Source organism: Sinohyriopsis cumingii, chromosome 5, assembly GCF_028554795.1.
Source record: "Sinohyriopsis cumingii isolate HCF-2022 chromosome 5, ASM2855479v2, whole genome shotgun sequence".
NCBI classification, from domain to species: Eukaryota; Metazoa; Mollusca; class Bivalvia; order Unionida; family Unionidae; genus Sinohyriopsis; species Sinohyriopsis cumingii.
This window is the reverse complement of record NC_142965.1, coordinates 107,728,939-107,752,953: the sequence shown is the minus strand read 5'-3', so window position 1 is coordinate 107,752,953 and position 24,015 is coordinate 107,728,939. Positions and strand designations below refer to the sequence as shown.

At 36.9% G+C, this 24,015-nt stretch overlaps 1 protein-coding gene across 5 annotated transcripts in view; it reads left to right on the top strand.

Annotated features, from left to right (window-relative positions):
* LOC149799956 (monocarboxylate transporter 13-like) overlaps positions 1 to 24,015 on the top strand; it is a 102,096-nt gene that overhangs the window by 21,229 nt on the left and 56,852 nt on the right. For 2 of the 5 annotated variants that reach the window (XM_089959456.1, XM_089959452.1), the window contains exon 2: positions 23,251 to 23,477. In XM_089959456.1, coding sequence (XP_089815582.1) covers positions 23,258 to 23,477 — 220 coding nt within the window. In that variant the 5' untranslated portion in view covers positions 23,251 to 23,257. Of the gene's footprint in view, positions 1 to 6,407; positions 6,500 to 15,320; positions 15,611 to 21,678; positions 21,794 to 23,250; positions 23,478 to 24,015 lie in introns of those variants that run through there. The other 3 variants (XM_089959455.1, XM_089959453.1, XM_089959454.1) reach the window with 3 other exon arrangements.

Here is a 24,015-nt window from a genome sequence, read left to right as displayed (position 1 = left end):
GAATTCAGTGCCGTCTATTCAGACTTTTACAAATACACAGGTAAAACAAAATTACGGTAAAGACGAATGCGTATGTCCGTCATCTTCGTTAGCCAAGGTTCCGAGAACTATCCACACCTTGGCATATCGAGCAGATATTTCCGGGTTTCGGGTCTGTCAACTTCACTGGCTGCGCGGCAAGCTACCGCATCTATCAAAATTAAGTTGTTCAAATTTGAATACTGTTCCTACGTGATGGAGACAAGGGGAGCACACTACTTGAATGGACTGATAAATAAGCAATTTTCCAGTGCCTGACCATGTTTGTACAAATACATTTCAATCAAATTGACCTGTAATGGATTCCCTCAGGTACACAGTCATACGTTCGATGTTAAACTTCCAAAATATCCTTTTCGGGTCAATCGCAACCACAGTTTTTGGCAGATGTACAATGCACCACGCTATTGGTTAGTTGACATTACATTCTAAGGGAGGTAAGACATGAAATCTAATAGATATCGCTAGGATAAAGCACCAATATAGCTGTTCGATCCGCCAAGACGTAGATAGGGGTTATCGGAACCTTGGCTAGCGAAGATGTCCAGTATGTTGCCACAGAGCCTACATGGTCCATTATTTCCTGAGCTTTCCTACACAGACTAAAATGAGCTTCTTTCGATTAATCGGATCTTAACTCTGTATCTTTCTGGATTATGGTTCTCAAGCTCAATGTATTGGATATTTCAGTTAAAAATTGAAACTGAAATTTGTTAAAAAGGCCGATTTCCTGGGACTCGCACGTTAATTGGATCTGCCAATGAGAGTCATTTCTGGAAAAGCTCAGAACTATTAGCTCGCCAAGTTGATACCCCCAGTCCCCCACCTATTTAAATATTATTAGTTTTAAGGCACCAAATAGTTTCTCCCTATGTCCGTACGTGTGTATACTCGATAAAATGTTTGTTTTTTATTTTAATCTCTCGTCTTCCATTTTATCTTTGTGGTATGTGATGAAAAATTCTATATTTAGTATCGATTGTTTTTAAAGAAAGATCTAGATGGAACGACGATGCCAGAGAGAAAATGGTTTGGTACAAATCCTAACACCTTCTGTAGCGTGCAGTATACTCTCAATAGGTTTAGAAGTTAATGTTAAATTATCTTGAGGTTAGAAGAAACTGTAGTTCCCAGAAAAAAAATATCAACTTTGCATGGGCAGCCATTTACTTTTGCATTTGCTGGAACCATTGATCTATCAATTCACTGTAGAAATCCATTGGTAAAAGCATTGCCGATGCGCCGTCTAACTGCCTTGATGCAGGCATTTTTGTAATCTGTTTTCCTTCCTAAAGGGCTGTTTCCATCTGGGTTACCAGCAGCTTCCATCTTGATACCCCAAGTCCATTTTTTCTAGCACCAACCAGGATGCAAAGATTTTGTGTCGAATCTCGCTATCACTAAAAACATTATAATCCATTAGAATGCCTGCTAACACGTTTATACATTCACTTCAAATATTGTATTTGTATATATCTATATTTGTGCATGCGTATGTGGCATTTTCTGAGACATTCCAAGTTATAATGAGAGAGAGAGAGAGAGAGAGAATCATTGTTGAGTTGTAGGAGATGCGCTACATGTACACAAGACCAAACAATTTGGCATTACCTACACGTGATATGCATACATCAGGCCACTTTCTATATACATGCTTTGGGTTTTTGACACGTCAGCTATACAAGAGTCCATGTAATATATAACGTTGCTTTTTAGTAACGTCAGCTTAGTCCTATGACAGTTCCATGGCTAAGTAACCTTGAAGCACTTAGGAGTTCATGTCTTCTCTAGCATAAAATAGGTTTTTGAGCGAAATAGTGATGTAATGTGAATTTATTTAATAGATAATGTATTATTTATTATCACCGCTTCTCAGCTGGGAAAATACAGATCTTAATCGAATATTTTATGGCAGATAACGGACTAACTCTACACTATATCATAGACTGTTTTTGTTTTTGATCATCGATACTGTCACCATATTCGCTAACCAAGATTCCGATAACCCTATCTAATTACTGGCGTAACGAGCAGACATTTCTGTGCTTCGGGTCCTACTTTCATTGGATGCTGTGGCAAGCCAGCGCATCCAATCAAAATCAAGTTTTTCAAATTTGAACAATGTTCATGCGTGACCAAGACAAGGGGAGCACACGATTTGAATGGACTGATAAATACGCGATTTTCCCGAGCCGGCACATGTCTGCACAAATACCTTTCACTCAAATACACCTGTAATGGCTTTTGGTACCTAGTCTTACTTTAGATGTTAAAATTACAAAAGTATCCTTTTTAAATCAATCCCCCATCCCCGTTTTCGGCTGATGTACAATGCATCACTACTGGTTTGTTGGCATTACATACTATTGGAGGCAAGTAATGAAATCCAATAGATGTCGCATGGACAAAACACCAGTATATTTGTTCCATCCGCCAAAATGTAGATAAGGTTATCGGAACCTTGGCTAGCAAAGATGTACTGTCACGATGTCCGTTAGATTTGGCTTTTACATTACAGTACTATGTTATCCTTGGATGAAGCACTACCATCATACCATTGCGGGCTCGAATACTTCAAATAACAACCCTGTTCGGTTACTTTATGTGTCTGTTTTGCAAGGCACTTTTCTCCCACCGCCCCACTATTAAGTATTAAAAAACCAAAAGTGATAATATTCTTTCTCAATATATAATAACTTCACTTTATATATATTACTACGCATCCTCGTGTATGATCCAGGGATAGCACTTTCCGCTGTCGTTTATATTTGTACCCATCTATATTAATTTGTCTGTACCTTGATTTCTGTCAAATCCAGAGTGATTGTGCATTTTATGCGATTTAATGGCTGGGTCGTCATGCGCCACGAATGTCGATACTAGTGACTATGTTATATACTTGTGTGGGGATATGTAAGTTGGTGCATGCATGCAAGGGGGTTGTCGCCCTAACTTGTTTTGTGTCTTGGTAGGGAACACATTTACTATTTGTAACAGGATTTGACCTGAATGGATGCTTCGCTTAAATGACAACACATTGTGATGAAAGATGGAAGTTTATGAAATGAATTAATAAAATATATATACTCTACAAATATAGTGCGATTCTTTCAAGCTCAAAACAAGACTCGTTTAATCGCTTTTCCACGTTCACAAATGGAAAAACAAATGCGATTAATATATTCTCATTTATAAAGGTAAGATTCATATAATCTCACCTAATGAAAGCAAGATTCAAATAATCTCGTAATCTCATGTAATGAAAGATTCAAATGATTCAAATGATCTCATGTATTGAAAGCGACATTTGAAACAAGCGACTCGCGACTAATTCGTACAGCCGTATGACTCAAATACTTGTAAAAACTTGCAAACGTGTTCATTGTCGAAGTACAGTTCTCCTGAATTCTTGGGTTGGTCTACACTTGTATTGGCCACACACACCCTTCATGGATCCATCATGCGCACAAGTTTACAAATCAGCGGTCCAGTCCTTGCATGGCCTTGATGGTCACATCTTCCATCCCCATACAGACACACAGACGGCCAGACAGCCTGATATACCAGCACAGACAGCTACAATAAAGCCAAACTGGTCATAACAGGTACGGAATTAAAATATATAGATACATGCTACTAATTAAACTCTTAGCAAATCATAACACGTCAAATATCCACAATGTTTCATGTCCGCGTAATGGTAAAGAAATCATTTCACGCGATTACGTTAAAAACTGAATTTGTTTCACATATTAAATAAAAATGTAACACTTACCTCTCTGGCTGATAAACAGAAATGGAGAACTTACACTCCTTGACAAGAGCCAAAAGACCAGTGTGTCTGTTAGAAAAGAAACTTGCCTTAAATCGACAGGAGAATGAGTGTTAGTAAGGGTGAAATACCCGTGGATACCGTGCTTTTAGTGTCTCACGCCGCAAGCGATATACGACGAGATACATTCTAGTTCAGTTGCTTAACTAGAAAAACAATTATCCACCCTAGGTAACGTCGTGCGTATGTACGATGAAAATGACCAAATCGTTCTAAGGCGAAACCAAGTTATTTATTGCGTTATTCTGTGACAATATTCACAAACCTGTATGATAATATTATTTTACTGTCTCTCTCTCTCTCTCTCTCTCTCTCTCTCTCTCTCTATATATATATATATATATATATATATATGCACACACACCGATTAGATAGGGTTAGTGTATTTTTTTTAATGAACATTTGTACACATGCAGAAAGCTTTTAATGTCACATGTGAATTGTTTGCATAAGTGAAGAGTCCACTGTTACATTAGAAATGTAACGTACTGAACTAAGAGAAGTGCACTTCGAAGTTTTAAATTACTTATCTCGGTATTTTTTGAGGGAAATTATTAGGAATGTCAGCTGTATTAAAGGTTTTTGATTGCGATACGACTTAAGAACTTTTTTCGAATTTATAAGACCCCAAAGATTTTGCAAAATGGACCCGTTCTTATAGTAAGAAGGAATACAATCGCATTGAATATTAATCAGGAAATCGACAGATGTAGCACCAAAAATCGAGGTATCTAATAATTTTAAATCTCGCGCACATTGAATAAAATTTGGCAGGTCATGTAATAATCCGACAGAATTATCAGTTTAAGAATGTCATTTTCGATTATGACCCACCCACCCCCAGATAAACCAAACACATTTTATTTTTAGTATCTGTCCATATATTCGCAGCTGCGAAGAAAAACGTGTATAATGCGGGAAAATCCGCAAATATGGACAGCCTCCGATTTTCTCTTATGACACTTTGCCCCAAAGATCGGCGTTAATTCAGATATAATTCACCAAGAAATACCCCCCCCCCTTTAATATGTACCTTACGAATCATCGGACTGTATTAATTCTTGTAAATATAGTGATAAACTGTCAGTACTACCCAGGATCGGAATGCAAAGTTAGGTCCCGTTTATTTTAGTAATTGGAGCATCACCATCGTTGTCTTCATCTTTGTCGTCGTCATCATCATTAGGCAGCAAAGCCGACGATAGTGGTGTCGATATTGGCGACTGATTGTTGTCGTCGATGTTTTCGTTATTATTATCAGCAGTGCCGACCATCCACATGATGATGGTGATATTTCAGGGATGACAGTATTAGTGGTGGCGGAAATGACTATTACGGTCACGCAGATGCTACTACTTTATCTTCGCTAGCGAAGGTTTCGATATGTTAACCCTCGCTACACCTTGACGGATCGATCATATATTTCATTGCTTCGGGTCTGTGAATTTAATTGGATGCGGAGGCAAGCCACCCCATCCAATCAAAATCAACTTGTTCAGAATGGACTAATAAATAAGCAATTTTCCACTGCCGGTCCGTGTAGGTTCATCCTTTCCCTCAAATACACATACAGTGCCTTCCCTCTGGTACATAGTCATGATTTCGATGTTATACTTATGCAGTATCCTTCTGAAGTCAATTGCCTTTACCATTTTCGGCCAATGTACAAAGGACCGCCGTTACACGCTTTTGGTTAGTTGGCATTACATACTAAGGCAGGCAACTATGAAATCCAACAGATGTCGTTAAGACAAAGCACTAAAATATCTGCTCGATCCGCCAAATGTAGATATGGTTAAACATGTCGGAATTTTGGCTAGCGAAGATGCTGCTTCTGATGAATAATACAACTCAAAGCATAATATTTTCACCTCTGTCTGCGTAGGTTCGAGTCTCGGATTCGGCTAATGTGGGTATGTGAGAAAGCTTGCCAGTAGCTTCTCGTGGGTCGGTGGTTCTTTCCGGGGTTTTCCCGGGTTCTTCCTCCACCATTAATACTGGCTGCCATGTATAACCTATCGTGTGCGGAAAAATGGCGTTAAACCCTACAACAACAACAGCATTAATATTTACATACACAATGGCAATATCGCCAGTCGAACATGTTATTGCTGGGAAACGCATATTAACAAAATATAAACCCTACATCAATATCGCAGTACTTAATCTCGGGGAGTATGACATAAAAGAATAGCATGATTAAGCAAATACCTGGACCATTTGCGACATATTACCTTTCGCCTTGAACTACATATAGCGTCATTACCGCATACATCCATCTGTAAATACAATTTTCAACTGGTTTAGAAGGTATATTTAGACTAATGAACACCTCATCCAGCAATCATATGGTGGTTTTCTTTAAAATGATAATATACATAAACTTTGAAAATTTAACTTGAGATGGCAATATAACCAGTCAAAAACTTTAAACACTTGGGACACGCTTGAGAAGATCATAAAAGCAAGGTGAACCACGTGATTGTTATTTATAAGACAAACATTAAATTAGCGCATATTGCCGCGCTTAGTATGCTTGGATTGGAGATTACAACACCCGGATAGTGTGAGATTTACTTGACTGTGTGACAATCCTTCATTTCTGAGTTTACTATGACAGACAACTTGGTACGTATGTAATTTCTTGTGGTCTGTATGAATAATGTGCCGTATTACATATTGGTTTGTGTATAATTTTCAAGTACCGGGTGTCTGTGTGTATTGCATTCATCCTCGGAGTGATTTAATATCCACGAGGTTTAGAGTACGCAATCGCATTTCCTGTAATACACTTACTTTAGCACGATGCTTTCGGAGCTAAAATATGACATGCATTGAAATCTACAGGGAACCCAATGAACCTCCTTCTGTATCAGACCATACAGAATCCTTAGTAATGTCCTTTTGGTGTCACCCCCTCTGATGGTGTCGCCCGGTGCGGTCTTTACCCCCGCACCCCCCCCTAGTGACATCACTGAGGGAACCTATATTTATGACAGTTGTACATTTTCTATCAAAATCAGGTTTCGTCTGCTGCCGAGTACGCATACATTACACGTAACAACAGAATTAGTTTCTTGCAAACTTAAAATATTTGAAAAATGTTTGGAATATTTTTTTTGTTTCTCTACTCAAGTACGCTAAGTGCAGCATGTGCTTCCTGTTAACGAACAACGTGGCAATCCAAATAGGTCCGGCACCTGAAAATATTTCGTTTTCTAGAAGTTTGAGTGCATGATTTGTTGTTTTTGTGTGTGATTTGGATTTTTAACGTATCTTTTTAACAATTTTTCAATCATGTCGCTACGATGTCTGTAGTGTGGCAGTTTATGTGATGTCTTGCACTAGGGCTTCATGCCGCAGACATGTGGAATCATGTCTCACCCATTCCCATTATCATGACACCAAACCGACCAGTCCTAACAGTAATCTCTTAATGTTGAGGGCCAAGCGAGGCAGCTGTATAATTTTTATGTCTTTGGTATGACTCGGCCAGGGTTTCAAACCCGCGACCTCCCGCATCCGAGGAGGACGCTCTAACCACTTAGGCCACCTGAGCGGTTTGAATGCATGTCTATCTGTGTGTGCTTGTGTGTGTTTTAGTTGAGAAATACTTCAAACCGTACCTTAGCTATTAACTTTACTATTATCGCATTTCCAGAACATTATATTCCTCGCATTTAGCAGTATATAACGAACTTGCTGAAAGGTCGTTGTTTGCTCACAGCCAGCGACCTCATGCCCCGCAGAATTGTTCGATGTGAAAAACATGAGCGGGGCAGGGTCTGGACAGGATTTAAACCGTTCCTTTACGGTCACGAGTCCTGCACACTGGCCAGTTAGCCTCCTTGGTTCCATTATTTATGTCAACATTGTAGGGGACGTGTAGATTGGGTCAAACCAGTATGTCCGTCCTGAGAACCTCCTTAGTCAAAATTGCGACAAAATATCACTCGCTTATTGTTATATGAAGATGACCTGGTTCGATTTTCAGGCTATTTTCTGTGTGCACATTTCGGACTTGGACTTTCTTTTTGTCACGTTACATCTTTTGAGCACCATTATGCAAAGAGCATTTGAAGTGGGCAACTGGAATTGCTCATATTCGTATTCATATATACATTACAACTGGAATTGAATAATCATATTGGTATTTATATATACATTACAACTGGAATTGAATAATCATATTGGTATTTATATATACATAACAACTGGAATTGAATACTCATATTCGTATTTATATATACATGACAACTGGAATTGAATGCTCATATTCGTATTCATATATACATGACAACTGGAATTGAATGCTCATATTCGTATTCATAATTACATTACAACTGGAATTGAATGCTCATATTCGTATTCATATATACATTACAACTGGAATTGAATAATCATATTGGTATTCATATATACATGACAGCTGGAATTGAATACTCATATTCGTATTCATATATACATGACAACTGGAATTGAATAATCATATTCGTATTCATATATACATGACAGCTGGAATTGAATACTCATATTCGTATTCATATATACATGACAACTGGAATTGAATACTCATATTCGTATTCATATATACATGACAACTGGAATTGAATACTCATATTCGTATTCATATATACATGACAACTGGAATTGAATACTCATATTCGTATTCATATATACATGACAACTGGAATTGAATGCTCATATTCGTATTCATATATACATGACAACTGGAATTGAATGCTCATATTGGTATTTATATATACATGACGACTGGAATTGAATACTCATATTCGTATTCATATATACATGACGACTGGAATTGAATGCTCATATTCGTATTCATATATACATGACAACTGGAATTGAATACTCATATTCGTATTCATATATACATGACAACTGGAATTGAATGCTCATATTCGTATTCATATATACATGACAACTGGAATTGAATACTCATATTCGTATTCATATATACATGACAACTGGAATTGAATAATCATATTGGTATTTATATATACATGGCAACTGGAATTGAATGCTCATATACGTATTCATATATACATTACAACTGGAATTGAATAATCATATTCGTATTTATGTATACATTACAACTGGAATTGAATAATCATATTCGTATTTATATATACATGACAACTGGAATTGAATACTCATATTCGTATTCGTATATACATGACAACTGGAATTAAATACTCATATTCGTATTCATATATACATGACAACTGGAATTGAATACTCATATTCGTTTTCATATATACATGAAATGTTTAGATTTTAGGTCATTATTGCGAGTTTTAAATGATTGTAAATATTTGTGAAAATATTGGACTTGGACATTTTGTGATCAAGACCTTCTCAACACGATTCAGCATAAAAAGCATTGATTGCAACATGAAATTTGGTTGATTTTCATATGCCATTGAAGCAATCTTTGAATTTTGTTTTTGCAGAAATCAGTTGTTAAATATCTTTTTATCATATACTTATTGGCTTTGATTGGGGCGTACGTGTTTTACAAATACACATTTAACTTTTAGATCGGTTGGGGCAGAGTCGTCATCAAATGTATATACTGTACCTGAGCTAATATAAATTACGTAAACAACCAAATGTAGATAATGGTTACGTGATTGATTTGAGTTTTATTGATGTTATTTAACCATCATCATATATGTTGTATATTATTCAGTAACGTTTGATCAGCCAAATTCACATGTCGTGAATTGAGTTGACCTTGCAACTTAAACAGGGGCCCCGAGTGGCCGAGTGGTCTAAAGCGCTCACCGTTCCGGATCACTGCCATCTCACCTCTGTCTGCGTGGGTTCGAATCCAAGGCTCGGCTAGCGTGGGTACGTGGGAAAGCCTGCCAGTAGCTTCTCGTGGGTCGGTGGTTCTTCCCTGGGTTTTCAGGGTTCTTCCTCCACCAGTTATACTGGCCGCCATGTATAGCCTATCTTGTGCTGAAAAATGGCGTTAAACCCTAGAACAACAACAACAACAACTTAAACATTTATCACTTTGGGATTTCCCAACTTTATACTTGCATGATATGGATCTTTTACCACCGCAGTGTCACTGGGGCGTGGATAGCATGGTGGTGATGCGCGAATGCATAGTACATGTCATCTGATGAATTCGGAAAGAATAGTTGCCGCGAAAAATTGATTTTTTAAAAAAAATTGTACTAACAAAACAAGTTCTTCTGTTTGAAGAGAATAAGTTGGAAAAGTTACAAAATTTGTAAAAAGGAAACATTAACACCGTTACAAACAGTATAATCATGTTATATACATGTGACAAAAATTAGTCTAACTGAAATCATCTGTTAAGTTCAGATGGTTTCTGCATTATTAGACATTTATGGATTTGTCTTAACAAAAAAACGTCAGAGTTGAAAACGTTGACATTCCTCTACAAAAATAAATGGAAAATTGGGTCTGAAAATCTAATATAATCAGTTCATCCTCATATAAATACAAATTCAGCTACCAAATTCATTTGTTTACTTTAAATGATTTGTTTTTAATGCTGATTTGGCTCGATAGGGTATGAGCTACTGTGCTGAAATGAAAGTGGGACGGATGGATGGCACGAAACCAAGATATCTCTCTGTCTCTGATGATGGTCGACGGTGATAATAAATGTACATCTTTTATTATTTGTTTGTTGTTATAAAGTCAAAGCCTCGTTAGTTTTACTCCAGGTTCCTCAATTTTGGAATATAGACGGACAGAGAATCGGAAGGAAGCGGGTTGGGTTTATACGGTTTCAAATATTTCCTTTATGTGTACTCGAAATTCCTGTAGACATGTATTGCCACCGATATCAGTATATAGTTGTACTTCTTTTTTAAAAAAAATAATAAACACCTTTACTTCTCTAAGTCAGGTAATAGGATATTGAAATATTAGTGGTATTTTTATGGCAAGTCAGGTATAAGGGCACTTAAATATTAATGGCAAGTCAGGTTAAAGGGCACTTGAATAGTAATGTCAAGTCAGGTATAAGGGCACTTAATAATAACGGCAAGTCAGGTATAAAGACACTTAAATATTAATGATATGTGCATGGTAAGTTTGGTATAAGGACGTAAATATTAATGATATTAGTATGGTAAGTTAGGTATAAAGACAAATATTTATAATATGTGAATGCAAGATAGGTATAAGGACTTAATATTAATAATATGTGTATGGCAAGTTAGGTTTAAGGACTTAAATATTAATAATCTGTGTATAGCAAGTTAGGTATAAGGACTTAAATATTAATGAGACGTGTCTGGCAATTTGGCTATAAGGACTTAAATATTAATAATCTATGCATAGCAAGTTAGGTATAAGGACTTAAATATTAATGATACGTGTCTGGCAATTTGGCTATAAGGACTTAAATATTAATAATTTATGTGTATATCAAGTTAAGAGATAGACATCATGCTTGTCAAGAATTCTGAAAAATGGACAGATTTCTTGGAAAGGTTTCGAAGTTAAAGATCCTGGAAGGTTCTGCGTTTAAGATGACTGCAGTAAAATGTGTAGTTTCTTGAAAGGTTCCAATTCCTAACCTTACTTATTGTCACGTGAATGTTATCGAGGATTCCATTGAATGGACGGTTTGAATAGTGCTTGTTTTAACCCGCTATATGCTATACTTAAGTAAAATTTCTACATGACTTGCAGGCGTCAGTGCGTCAATGTTATCATTGTCAGGTCATAATTTATAATTTTCCAGTGCAAGGGGCCACACTTCGGATCATTGGTCACGCCCAGGTATACTGACTTCATTCAGACTTCTTTGGGCGATGGTTATTTTATCAAACACTTGCAACGTACTCCAGTCAACCTTTATGACATTTAAAGCGGGACACGTGTATGGATAGGCCATTTTTCTTCTGTTCTTGTATTCAGTGGTGTTGTGTCAAGGTCTTGGCCTAGATTGCATCATTTTGCCCAGTTTTAAATGCAAAGGTCCTTACTAAACAGAAAATGCTGTTATCGGATTTTATTTATTTGTTAGAGGTAAGATTACACAGGTAAGACATAGCTCGAGTTTCGCCATAGAGAAGGTTTTTTTTTTCTTTCTCCCCTTTGGGTTTCAGTGTTATTATGTTTAGGATTCCGTAAATTATTTTTCTTAGTGTTACACTAGTCTAGTGTGGATTATTTCGTTTCGTTCGTGTTGTTAGTGTTGTTTTCTTAAATGAAACTAAACTAGTTCTATTTCTATTAGACATTAAATTACTTACCGTACTTCAGTTACTGAAATGTGGATGGCATCAGCCATTACTACAACCAGCGCCGGTTTTAGGACTCTGCTGGTTTTCGTGCAAAATGAGGACAATGGACCCCCAGAATCTAATTTCTATATCACTGAAGATATTCTGTGCAATATTTATTGAAAAATACAGGTTTGTTTTCAAAATCAAATTTATTTTAAAAATAGTCTGCTTTGGTTATAATCTGTTTGAAACAACCTTCCAATTTTTCTCCCCCCCCCCCCCACCGGCCAGCTTGCGGGATCCGGTGCGATCGCACCTCGCTAAGTCCGCTACTGCTACAACTCGTACGACAGAAGTTAGTTCTTTGGTGTACTACCAAACTATCCTACAATCCGTTTAATTGTGCGTCTGCTGTTGTCTTTTGCCCAAATACTAAACATTATACTATCCAAAATATTCTTTTTATTTAAAAAAACAAAAGAAAGATCATTTCTTCCATTTACTGCCACATGCTCATGTGTCGAGTATTACAGGGACGTACTCTTTTTCGAATACCACGGGAGGTATTTTTTTTATACCTGCTAAAGGTAGGACTCTGCCTGTCCGGAAGACGGCCATTAAACATTTCCATCCGGACATAGAACATAATGAATTTTACTTTATGTTCTGTACATTTGTTTCTCAATACTGACCTTTCCACTGTGTGACAATCAATACAAATCATATGTTAATTTAAAATACCTTCAAAGAGGACTTCACTGTGAAGATCTTGTCAAAGGTTGACCTGCATTTTTTTGAGAGGCTGGACTGTCAACAGAGCAGCATGTAAACAGAACAAAATTTCACTTCCGGATCATCACCAAGGCCTTATTACTCAATGTGCACTGTCGCCGAAATACACACGGAACACCACAAACATTTACCTTTAAATCCCTACCAAACATGCATAAATATAACTCTTCTATCACCACCAAAATGAGAGAGGAAATGTTTTTCTAAAAATAGACTACATTCGTGAACTGGAAGTACTAATTGTGACCCGATTCCATCCGACGGACGGTACACTGTTCAGTATGCATACGCGCCACTGATGCTACTGTATGTAGTTCTTCCGAAACAGAGTATGAAAGAAGGCATCCTTGTATATATAAAAAACATTTCAGAATTTTATCAAAGGATGGAGATCCGCCGTCAGATATGGCCACTGTTAGCAAAACTTAAAAGTTTGTAACCGACTTCTTATCCAGAATAGCTGAATATAATCTGACCGCATTTGACAGAAAGCATGATTTCATACGGGGCATTCAAATTTGTACCAATATGGCCGCATTCACTTAAACTACCTTTAAAAGGACATCTTAAAAATAAAAGATTAGGAGAATTTCGATCAGATTTGATAGAAAATATTTTATCATCGCAACATTCTCGCGAATGGAAAGTCGTATCTACATGGGGTTTTCACCAGAAGGCTTCGTCTGGTCCAAAGTGAAAATGGTGTTGATTTAACATCCAATACGGCCAACACAGCAGCCATCTTGAAAATCTTGTTATCGTTAATTTTGAATGGATGGTCAGAGCAGTGTATGGTTTTCACTAGAAAAATATTGCTATCGCTCCTTCTCCTGAACAGAGAGTCATATCGAAATGGGGTTTTCACCAAAAGTCTTCGTATGATGTCAGGTTGGTCGAAAATGTAAAATGATCCCGATCTTATGTCCAGTAGAGCTGCCACGACAGCCATTAAAAAAAAAAAAATATATAATGTTATTGCTGCGCTCCCTCTGAATGGAAAGTCATACCAAAATGGGGTTTTCACCAAAAGACTTTGTATAATGTCTAGTAGGTCCGAAATCAAAATGGTGCAACTCAGATACAATATTTATGCCACAGTGGCGATATCGCTTTTGGAACTAGTTTATTTTCCCATTTAGGAAATATATCTGCCAGACACAGCGGCCATCTTGAAAATATTGACTTTGCTACTTCTTCTTACTTTATAGACTTGTCAACATTGGGTTTTCACTAAAAACTTATTATGATGTGTAGTTAATATCAACAAAACGCCCGTTCCCAATGTTGTTGTTTAAGAGACAAAATCGAAAATACTTAAATGAAGGTCGCGTAATGTTTCTAAAACATGTACAAAAGGAAAATAAGACAGGTTCTTCTTAACATTTGTTCTGAGAACAATGACCAGAAACTTGTTGCTGCTACAGCAATCTGGAGAACGTCATATTCATGAAGCAGGGCAGATATGATCGCAAAAGTCACGTGATACTAACAACATACATCGTTGACACCTCCTCTGATGAATGTGGCAATCTCCATGTTGCTGCAACAGCAACAGGTCTCTGGTCTTTTTTCTCCGATAATTATGTTTATGTAAGTATGTGCCCTTGCGTATTCTTACAAACATTACGTTACTTTCATTTAATATTTTCGAATTTGTTCAACAACAACATTGGAGGGGGAGGGTTGCTGATAGAACGCGACTGTTGGACGTTTGATGTCACAGAAATGTAGGTTGCGATATTGTGGTTGTCGTGTGACAAGCATTGCAAATGGCGAGTTGTTGTTGTTGTTGTTGTGTTTAACGCCATTTTTCAGCACACGATAGGCTATACATGGTGGCCAGTATTAATGGTGGCAAATGGCGAGTACCAGGACAGATTTCATCAATCAGTTTGTCTCATATGTTAGCCGATTAAATCATCGAATAGTATACTCGCAATTACTGAGAAAATTAATCATCCCCTTAATCGATCTGATGCCGGTATGGATTGATGCAAGGTCGTTTCGGCTTGCTAGGCCCGGGAGTAAGCGGATACGCTATGCCCACACCGCGCGGAGTGGGCGAATTCCAACTTTATGTGGAGTCACCCTAACAAAATGTCAAAAGTATCTAAAATGTGGTGGGTAGGTCAGAGAAAATTCGGTCTCGGTTATACGCAGTGTATATGTGGAGTCACAAAGAAATGTACATTTGCAAAATAGCTCTTCCCTCCCAACAACCGAGAGAAGGTGGGGAACTATATGTAACTTTACGTTATTTTATAAACAGAGAGAGAGAGATAGAGAGGGGGTTATGGCTGAGGGTGAATCGACCTACGCGTTGCAACATGGGGTCCTCCCATTAATCTAAATTCAGCTCGTGATTGACAGCAGTAAACATCAGATCACATGACTGCATCGTGTACCAAGGCAAATCAGCTGATTGTACGATAAACGGACATATCTTTATTGTTCTTTGTTTTAATCTTCTAACCACACTAATTTTGAACTGAAACAATTTCCATACTGCTCAGTTAGGAAAAGTACACTTCGCTTGTAGCTTGATTCTGGTCGATATATTTTTGTGAAAGCTCGGATTCTCGCGAGTTTTGTGAAACGCACAGTTGTTTTTGATCACGAGCATAACCAGTGCTTATTCGTGCAAGGGTCATCGAAAACGGATTCGAACAAATATCCATTTCCAGGGAACCATTGTTGGATTGGGGTAAATTTTATTATATTTCTTTTTTGCCAAAGTAGTTGCAGAGCTAATCCGTATGGCTTCTTTTATCTCATTGGTGTCTTTGTTAAGTGATGAAGTACATCAATGTATATAAATAGGTGTTCACGTCACTATAGATTTCTATATAATGTATACGTGACTGCAATGTGTCCGACCTAATTAGCGTACGCCTGGTTTACATCATTTGTGTCGGACACTTTATAATGAACCTGGTGAGTGATGTAAATACCGCTGATTATAGATATGAAAAATGTATATATTGGATGATATAACAACATCAGTAAACCAGCGTTTGAATGTATGCGAATGTTGCGGTTCTGCGTCAGTTTAATGAGTTTAACATGTCGAGTTGAATGACCTCCGTAGGGACCGACCGTATCATGTTGGGGCACAGGGGCTCGTATCATTGCTTACAATTTAACTGTCAGTCATACATGTACTATATAATAATACGATTGATAGATTGTGAGCAGCGATACGAGCCCCTGTGACACGGGGGTACTGAGGCTTGATATTTTCATTCGAAGATATTATTCTGTCACAGTATAATTTGCAAAATAAATAAAATGATGGATATAATAATGGTATGTATTATACAAATCAAAGTAAGATACTTTTTATAATAATTTTTTTTTTGGGGGGGGGGGGCGGATAAGTCTAGAAATTACTTAAAAATCGCCCATCCCCCTACACCAACATGTAGGTCTCCACTTTTTTTCTCAAAGCGTTAAAGTGAGTGTTTTTAAGGATTTAATGCCATAGATCAAAAGAAGAGGGATTTTAGTTTCTATCCGCATACCAAGGTCAGTCGAAATAAATTTATTAATTACTGGCGAGCGTCCTGTAAGTCGGAGCTGATGGGAGGTTAATGCAGCGTAAAACTTCAGTATGGAATACGGCCCGACAACGTTGGTCTCCGCTGTCAGAAGAAGAAAAAAAGGGGAGACGTACTTCTTGGTCTAACCCTCTATTTTATTGTTGGTCCTGTACTTGTGCGGTACTGGCAGACTGTGTGTAGAAGAATTCCGTCTTGTGTTCCATGACCGGCCATACACCTCCTTTCTATTCATTTCTTTATTTCCACATAGTTGAAGGCCTGAGCAGTTTTTTCACTAGTTTATTTTTGTTCCGGCCATATTAGAATTTGTAACCGTTGTTGCTAGCTGATCCTTATGTATGGACAATAAGGTGCAATAGATGCATGCAATAATGATAACGACAAAGAGCAACATTTTAAAATCTGATTTTAAAAACATTATTGTGCATATGCCAGAGTAGTAGTTTTGCATTTTTGATGACTTACTACGACGTTATTTCATTTTGTATTTCCATCCCTCTTTTACGTTTTCTTTTCCGCACATTAACCAGTTTTACACGATCAGCATTTTCCAAAATTTGCGGATGTCCTGCACTTGGGTAAGGAAGAAGGCTTTTGACTGACAGCTGCTGCAGCTCTCTCCTCCCTCATCCGTCCAGATATCTAAAATAGGGAAGGAAGGCTGGAAGAAACCTCGGGATTAGGACGTATATAAATTTAACGTTCACAATACGTTTTGTTGAGGTATCGAGGCGCCCGGGTACCACCCTTCCACCGCCAATATAAATTCGGTCTCGAATTGCCCCCGTTACGCTAAGGTGACTTCGCCTGGCGCCAGGTAATCGCCTGGCAGTTGCCCCCACCTTCTCGCACCCCCACCTTCTCGCACCCCCATTGAATGCTTGCCTGTTACTACATTAGTTCAAAGTCAGGCATTTTGGAGGAATTATAACACAAATACAGTTGTTGGTCAGTAGAATTAGGATCATAAAGGCATGATGTAATTACACGTACCGAGGGTTAAACACATATAAAATACATACATACATACATACATACATACTTCATTATCTATCGATTCCATCACTATTTTAGTCAACTTCATCGCAAATAAATTCACCATTGCTATTTTTCGTTTAATGATCGTTATATGAAGATAACATCGACAAAGATAGTTACTGGTTTCTGACCACGCTCATCTAATGGTACAATTAAAGAAGCATGGTAGATCCCTTACTATGGCCGGTATTATTGATCTTTCAAAATAGATTTGTTATGGAGCAGTTTTCTTGTATTTGGATGTTTGTTACATCGTGCAAGAGACAATTGGAGTGATGTACCTTGCCCTGAGACAGCCGATCCGGCTTGGGTTTGGACAGGACTCGAACCTGAACCCTTGTAAGGGGAGGGGAAAAAACCTCACTGTATTTGCTTGTTATTGGTGCTTTAATGACCAAACAGGAATGAGGTAGGTACATATTTTGATACAGTTGTCCGTCTCTTCGTCCATTAATCCAGTTTCATTGTGTTTTGGTCATTTCTCAGGAATTGGTGGTGAAGCACTCGTATTCCATGAAAACATTTAGTTTTTTCTGTGCCCATGCATCAGAGTACTCAAGTTGAACGTTTGCGTCTGTTTCAGTCAAGTTCCCAGAAGCATCGAAGAGTTTGCCACGGTTGTATAAAGTTCTCTAAAAATTGCGGCGCAGGGCGCAAGTTTAAAAATAGTATGTGATTATTACGAAACTTGGTATTTGTCCTTCAGCGTTGTAGCCGTGTAATGAAATATACAATAACAAGCATATCGTTGGAGAAATGTAACGTGAGCAAACAATGTAAGGAGCTGACGTTACATCATGAACCCGAATTGTCTTCAACTTTGACCCCATGACTTATATTAAGAGATGAAACTTTGTATATTTATGTGTTACCACACGCGTGCAATGAGATGTAAAGTTTGTAGGTTCGTGCTTATTTTTTTTAAAATCTTGCCTGCTTTAGCATATACTTAAACATTTAGCGGTCTCTTTTCCGTCGATGATGGATGTAGTGGCGTTATCGTCAGTAGTATTAACTTTTAGAAATAGAGGTCTTGGAAAGTTTTATTGTATTCACCATATTGTGTTTATAGGACTCTTAACGCTATTCTGTGGGACCAGTGTTAATGTCGGCTCTCAATTTCTCAGTTTTGTTTTCTTCATATGAGTGTCCCTTAAATTATTTGCTGAAAAAATGATACTCATACTGCTGTGTTAATAGTTCCTTATTTTCAGGTTTCAAGTAAAAAATAAAGTAAAGCATTGAACTCGTAATCCAAGGGTTGCTGATTTGATACCCGTCAGGCCAGGCCAGCCCGGGTACGTCGGTGTGTCATTGTGCTCCCATTTTCTTGGCATGATATAAAATGGTGTGCATTGGGTTTTCTGTTATTCATTTGAGTACTGGCCCTAAAGGGGTGTGGATTGTTAGTGGTGAAATGCTTCACAGATCCTTGTTCTGTTAACTTTTTGTGATGTGGATGAAATGTTAAGGTCAAACACGACATGACAAAATACCATCCCAGTAGTATGTTTTAAAAAAACCCAAACAACCTAGATATTAGTTACCACATCGATTTCATCATTTAATTCAGTCAGACGACCTACGAGTCAGATAGATATAGGCTTCGCATTTATCTCCATTTTGCCTCGTGCATGCATACACGTTTTACTAACACTGGTGATGATTGGATAAATGGTGTCATTTAGTGTGGTAATAATTCTATTATAAATTTAGAATCTTTCTGTTCATAATAAGTGCGTGCAAGAAAATGTATACAGCTAGAAATAACAGTAAATGTCGATTTAATAAAAATCATTACCTGTTGTTCAACTGTAAGAAGGCACGGAATTCATCTGTTACAGATACGTATTTTAAAAAATTTATAATACCATTTTTAACTTGCCATGAAATTATATGAATTCCATGCTGTTGATATTTTAAACTTTTTTTTTGTCAAAGAAAACATATATACGTTACTTCCTTGGAAGAGTTACAGTTGGACTGTAAGCTTCATGAGACCCCAGGTGGCCAAGTGGTCTAAGGCGCTCGCCTTTACAGATCATTGACATCTTACCTCTGCCCGCGCGGGTTCGAGTCTCGGGCTCAGCCAGCGTGGGTATGTGAGGAAAGCTTGACAGTAGCTTCACTTGGTTCTCCCAGGTTCTTCCTTCACCAAATTTACTGGCCACCTTGTATAGCGTATGATGTCCTGAAAAATGGCGTTAAACCCATAAAAAATAAAAACATAACAAGCTTCATTAAAAACGGCCGAAATGATTGTAATGTCTGACCTTTTGATGCCACCATTTTTTAGTAGGATTTCAATCAATAATCGTACGTTTGGTTTTATCTCTATTCATTTCCATGATCACAAAATTTTTTCTTTGCTGGGCATTCTTTAAAACTAACCATATGTACCGATTTTTCCCCTCAATACGGATTACTTTGTCACAGTTGCCAATGTACGGACAGATCATTCGAAATTGAGGATTTATTTTAATGGATGAAATTACACTATTTAACTTAATATTTATTTCGAAATCCTGCATCAGAGGCTGAAATTTATATCGGGTAATTGAAAATAATGCCCTCTAAGTGAGACATTACGGGGGTAAAAAATCAATGAAAATTGTGTCCACTCTGCTATTGTCCTTGTTTTGATGAGTGGGCTTTTCACAATAACATCATGTAGCAGCTCCTTATTGAAAATGGTATTCATCTAAATTGGCAAAATGGCGGCCATAGTGACCGTCTCAGAAAATATTGTTGAGACTAATCCTGTCGAAAGAATAGTTGCAATGACATTGGATTTTCACCACCCCACCCACCCATCTACCCACCACCATTCTTCGCAATGACATGAGGTTTTTATCACCCCTCCCACCCGCCAACCCCCACCACTCGTTGCAGTATATAGTTGGTCTTGAATGAGACAAAAAATCCCCAAAACAACACACAACAAAATTAGACCTACTCAAGACAAAGGTCACTGCATGAATTTTATGTACTTTCTTGACCTTGATGTTGATCACGATGAAAGGTCTTAACTGTTTGTTTTAATCTCTCGCGGCGTGTTAGCATACTGACACAAAGTTTGAATGGATTTTTGTTGTTGAAAAATCACACCGAATTTGTGGATATTTCTTGTTATAAATGCTTGTGGAATTCCTATTGTTTAACCGTATAACACTAACAAAAAATATACATGCATACATACATACATACACACACACACACACACTTAAATTCAAGCTCAAAGGACATTATAAAATGTTTGCTTTCGTTTATCAGTGAACATGTTAACTCGAACTTTTAAGAAAATATGTTTATTATTTTTTTTTTTAAATTGGTATTGTCACGGAGAATGTTGAAAATGACATACTACAAAGTCAACTTTATGGATTCCTAACATTCATGTATTCAAGTTATGAGTGCAAAGAAAGAAAAGGCTGATCCGAAATCGCAAAACGTCATTTGGTAAGGAAAACGTAGCTGTTGTCTCACGATACAGATTACGTAGCAGTGGAAATATATATATATATATATATATATATATATATATATATATATATATATATATATATATATATATAACAATTTATTGTATAAAAAAAACCATTAAAAATGTCGATTACAAATTTCAATCAAGCAATTATTGGGGTAAAAACAGATTGAATATGCTGGAGTTTCTCTATACTAAATTTTGAGAGGATTATAATGTTTCATAATTAAAAGTGATAAAAGGAGCGAAGAATGGGATTTCCTACAACTTCTTTTTGGCAAGTAGACCTTTCGTCTCGTGTTTGTAAAGTAAATTTGCATGCTTAAATAAGATATCAACATGATTGATTTTCGTTTTTAGACTGGTTGTTCCTTGGGCAGTACGTACATTCATCCTTTATTGCAACAATCGAGTTTACTTAACACCCTTAAGAATATATTGTATTTTTCCCCAGTAACATTATGTGAACTGCTTAAAAATGCATACACGTGCTCTATTTACTGCACAGTGTTCTTCTACTTGATCTGACCCTGATAAATGTACACTTAGTATACAATGATAAAAGATTAAAGATATCACCTTCAGCGGGTATATGTGCGATGCAATCAGAAACATCGCCAGATGATGTCAAAAGTCTGATAGCTGTGTCAATATATGTGGTTGAATACTTACCTCGGTGATCTGTGTGCAAGATAACTGACCCGGGTGGGACTGATACATCATACCTGAATTTGCTTTTCATGAAACTGGCAATTTAAGATGTATTGATTTCATGGAATTTACGAACAAACAAAACATGGCTTTGGTAAGTACTTCAGATCATCTTTTGCTATGATACCACACGTTTATTTCCACAGTGACATCTTCACTTACATGTTAGAAGCAGGCAGTGTAATTAATTTTATATTGCTGATATATAAAATATACATATATACTATGGAGCATGTAAGAAAACCCCCATCCCTGCCTTTATTTTATTTTTTAAAACGATACTACACTTGTGTGATGGAATTAGCCAAAAGAAATAATAAATTGGAACGTTTTGAAGCTGGATGGCACACATTTATTAATTTAGTACCATAGTAGTAATTTTCTGTCTATTGTTTGAAATATTTTAGATATATTTATTAAAATCGGTTGATGCATTCATTGTACATATCATTAGGAACTAGTTTATAAGATTTATATGTATACCTATTATATACATATACTCTTACAATACTCCTGTCTCTTAATCTCTTCTGCTCCACAGTTCTTTCTGTTTCTTTCTGACATTTTATAGTGTTTTCTTTCTTCAGGCTATCCTCTTTTCTTCTCACACCTATAACCCGTTGTATTAGCTCAAAATACAGCCGTTTGAAGCCTTTAATCACAGAAGACAAGACTTTGTGTGGAAAAAAAGAATTGTATGGTAGTCCGTGAGATGGCTTCCCGACCCATCGTTACCTATGTACGGGGAATATTTTCCACTCCACTATTGCGACCTGTATTTTTCTTAAGGAAATGGTTTTTAAAAAATTGTTCCCACCCACATTGCTTGAGAATATAGATGATTGAGCGTCATGACGAAATGTGAAAAATAAACTTTTCAGTAGTTAAACATGTGATTATTAAAAAATTGTAAATTCTTTTCTTACGTTAAAAATTTGAAACTGGAACATATAACAGACCGACCATTTTTTTATGGGGGCGGGTGAGGGGTGAGGGAGAGGTGTGTCTTCGGCATGAGATATTTCTTCCTTGACCACAACATAATTTTTTGTTTTCAACTATCACATCGCATATGTGTAATGTCAAGTAAAAATGAAATAACATCTATATATTATTGAATTCTACATTGTCATAAATGTCAAAGGTAACGAAAAGTCAGATAAATTAATGCCTGTTTGGTAATTGCTGTGGAACCTGCATGAGCATTTAAGCTAGACTTTAGTGTGGAAAATTGAGGTCTGAAATTAGTTATGCTTGACACTTAACTGTATCTGGCTTCAGAGGAATGCTCTAGCCTGGAAGTTACCCAGCATTACATTCTGTACAGTGAGAGATTTTTAAGTTTAGTTTTTCCTAGAATATCGGCGTATTTTATGCTGTTATAAATGTTTTGATTACAGTATCCTTTCTTTATTTAGTTATAAAGACAGAACATTGGAATGTTTTATGCCGTTAAAAATATCTGGATTACAGTATTCACTCTCTATTTAGTTAGAATGCCGAACACTGAGTACACTTTCCCTGATGATTTTGTTTTCTTATGTTTTGCAGATCATAAATGAGCGCAGTGACAATTTCCCCGAAGCCTAGCATGTCAGGCGAAGAGGGCGGTGGGAGCTGGCTGGTAGTGGTCGCAGCTTTCTTTGTTCAGTTTGTAATTTGCGGCATCTCCTACAGTCTGGGCATTTTCCATGTTGTGTTCCAGGATGTGTTTGCACATAACCACTTCGACACATCGTGGGCTGGATCTATTCAGTTGTATACAACTGCTCTTACAAGTAAGAATTACCAAGTCAGATTTATTATAAGACTGATTTTACTTTTAATTTCACATGTTATTATTTTGCTCTTGCAGTCATGGTTTGAAACGAACTATTTTCAGCACTGGATAGTCATAGTTTCAGCTAGCAAACATCAGGATACTGTCAATGTCCAGTAACATAGTTTGTGTTTTAAAATAAAAATAATACAAAATTTAAACATGTTTCCAAAATATCACTGCCAAGAAACTTACGGTTCATAGTTATATTCCATACTAGAAATATCAGAATTGTAACTTCCATAAGGTCAGCTTGCTAGCATCAGTTTCGAGGCCACATATTGTATGAAATGAAATCACATATTTTCTGCTGTGTTCTGTTGCAGAAGGTTACTTTTGGAAATAATTTGAAAATTTATGTAATTAAAGAGGACAAACATGCAAAACTGAAATTCGCGCAAACTTCATATATAATTTGCTATATGTATAAGGTTCATTTTCTGAAAATTTGTACCTTTTATTCTTACTCATTACAAAGAAATTTATGAAAAACCGAT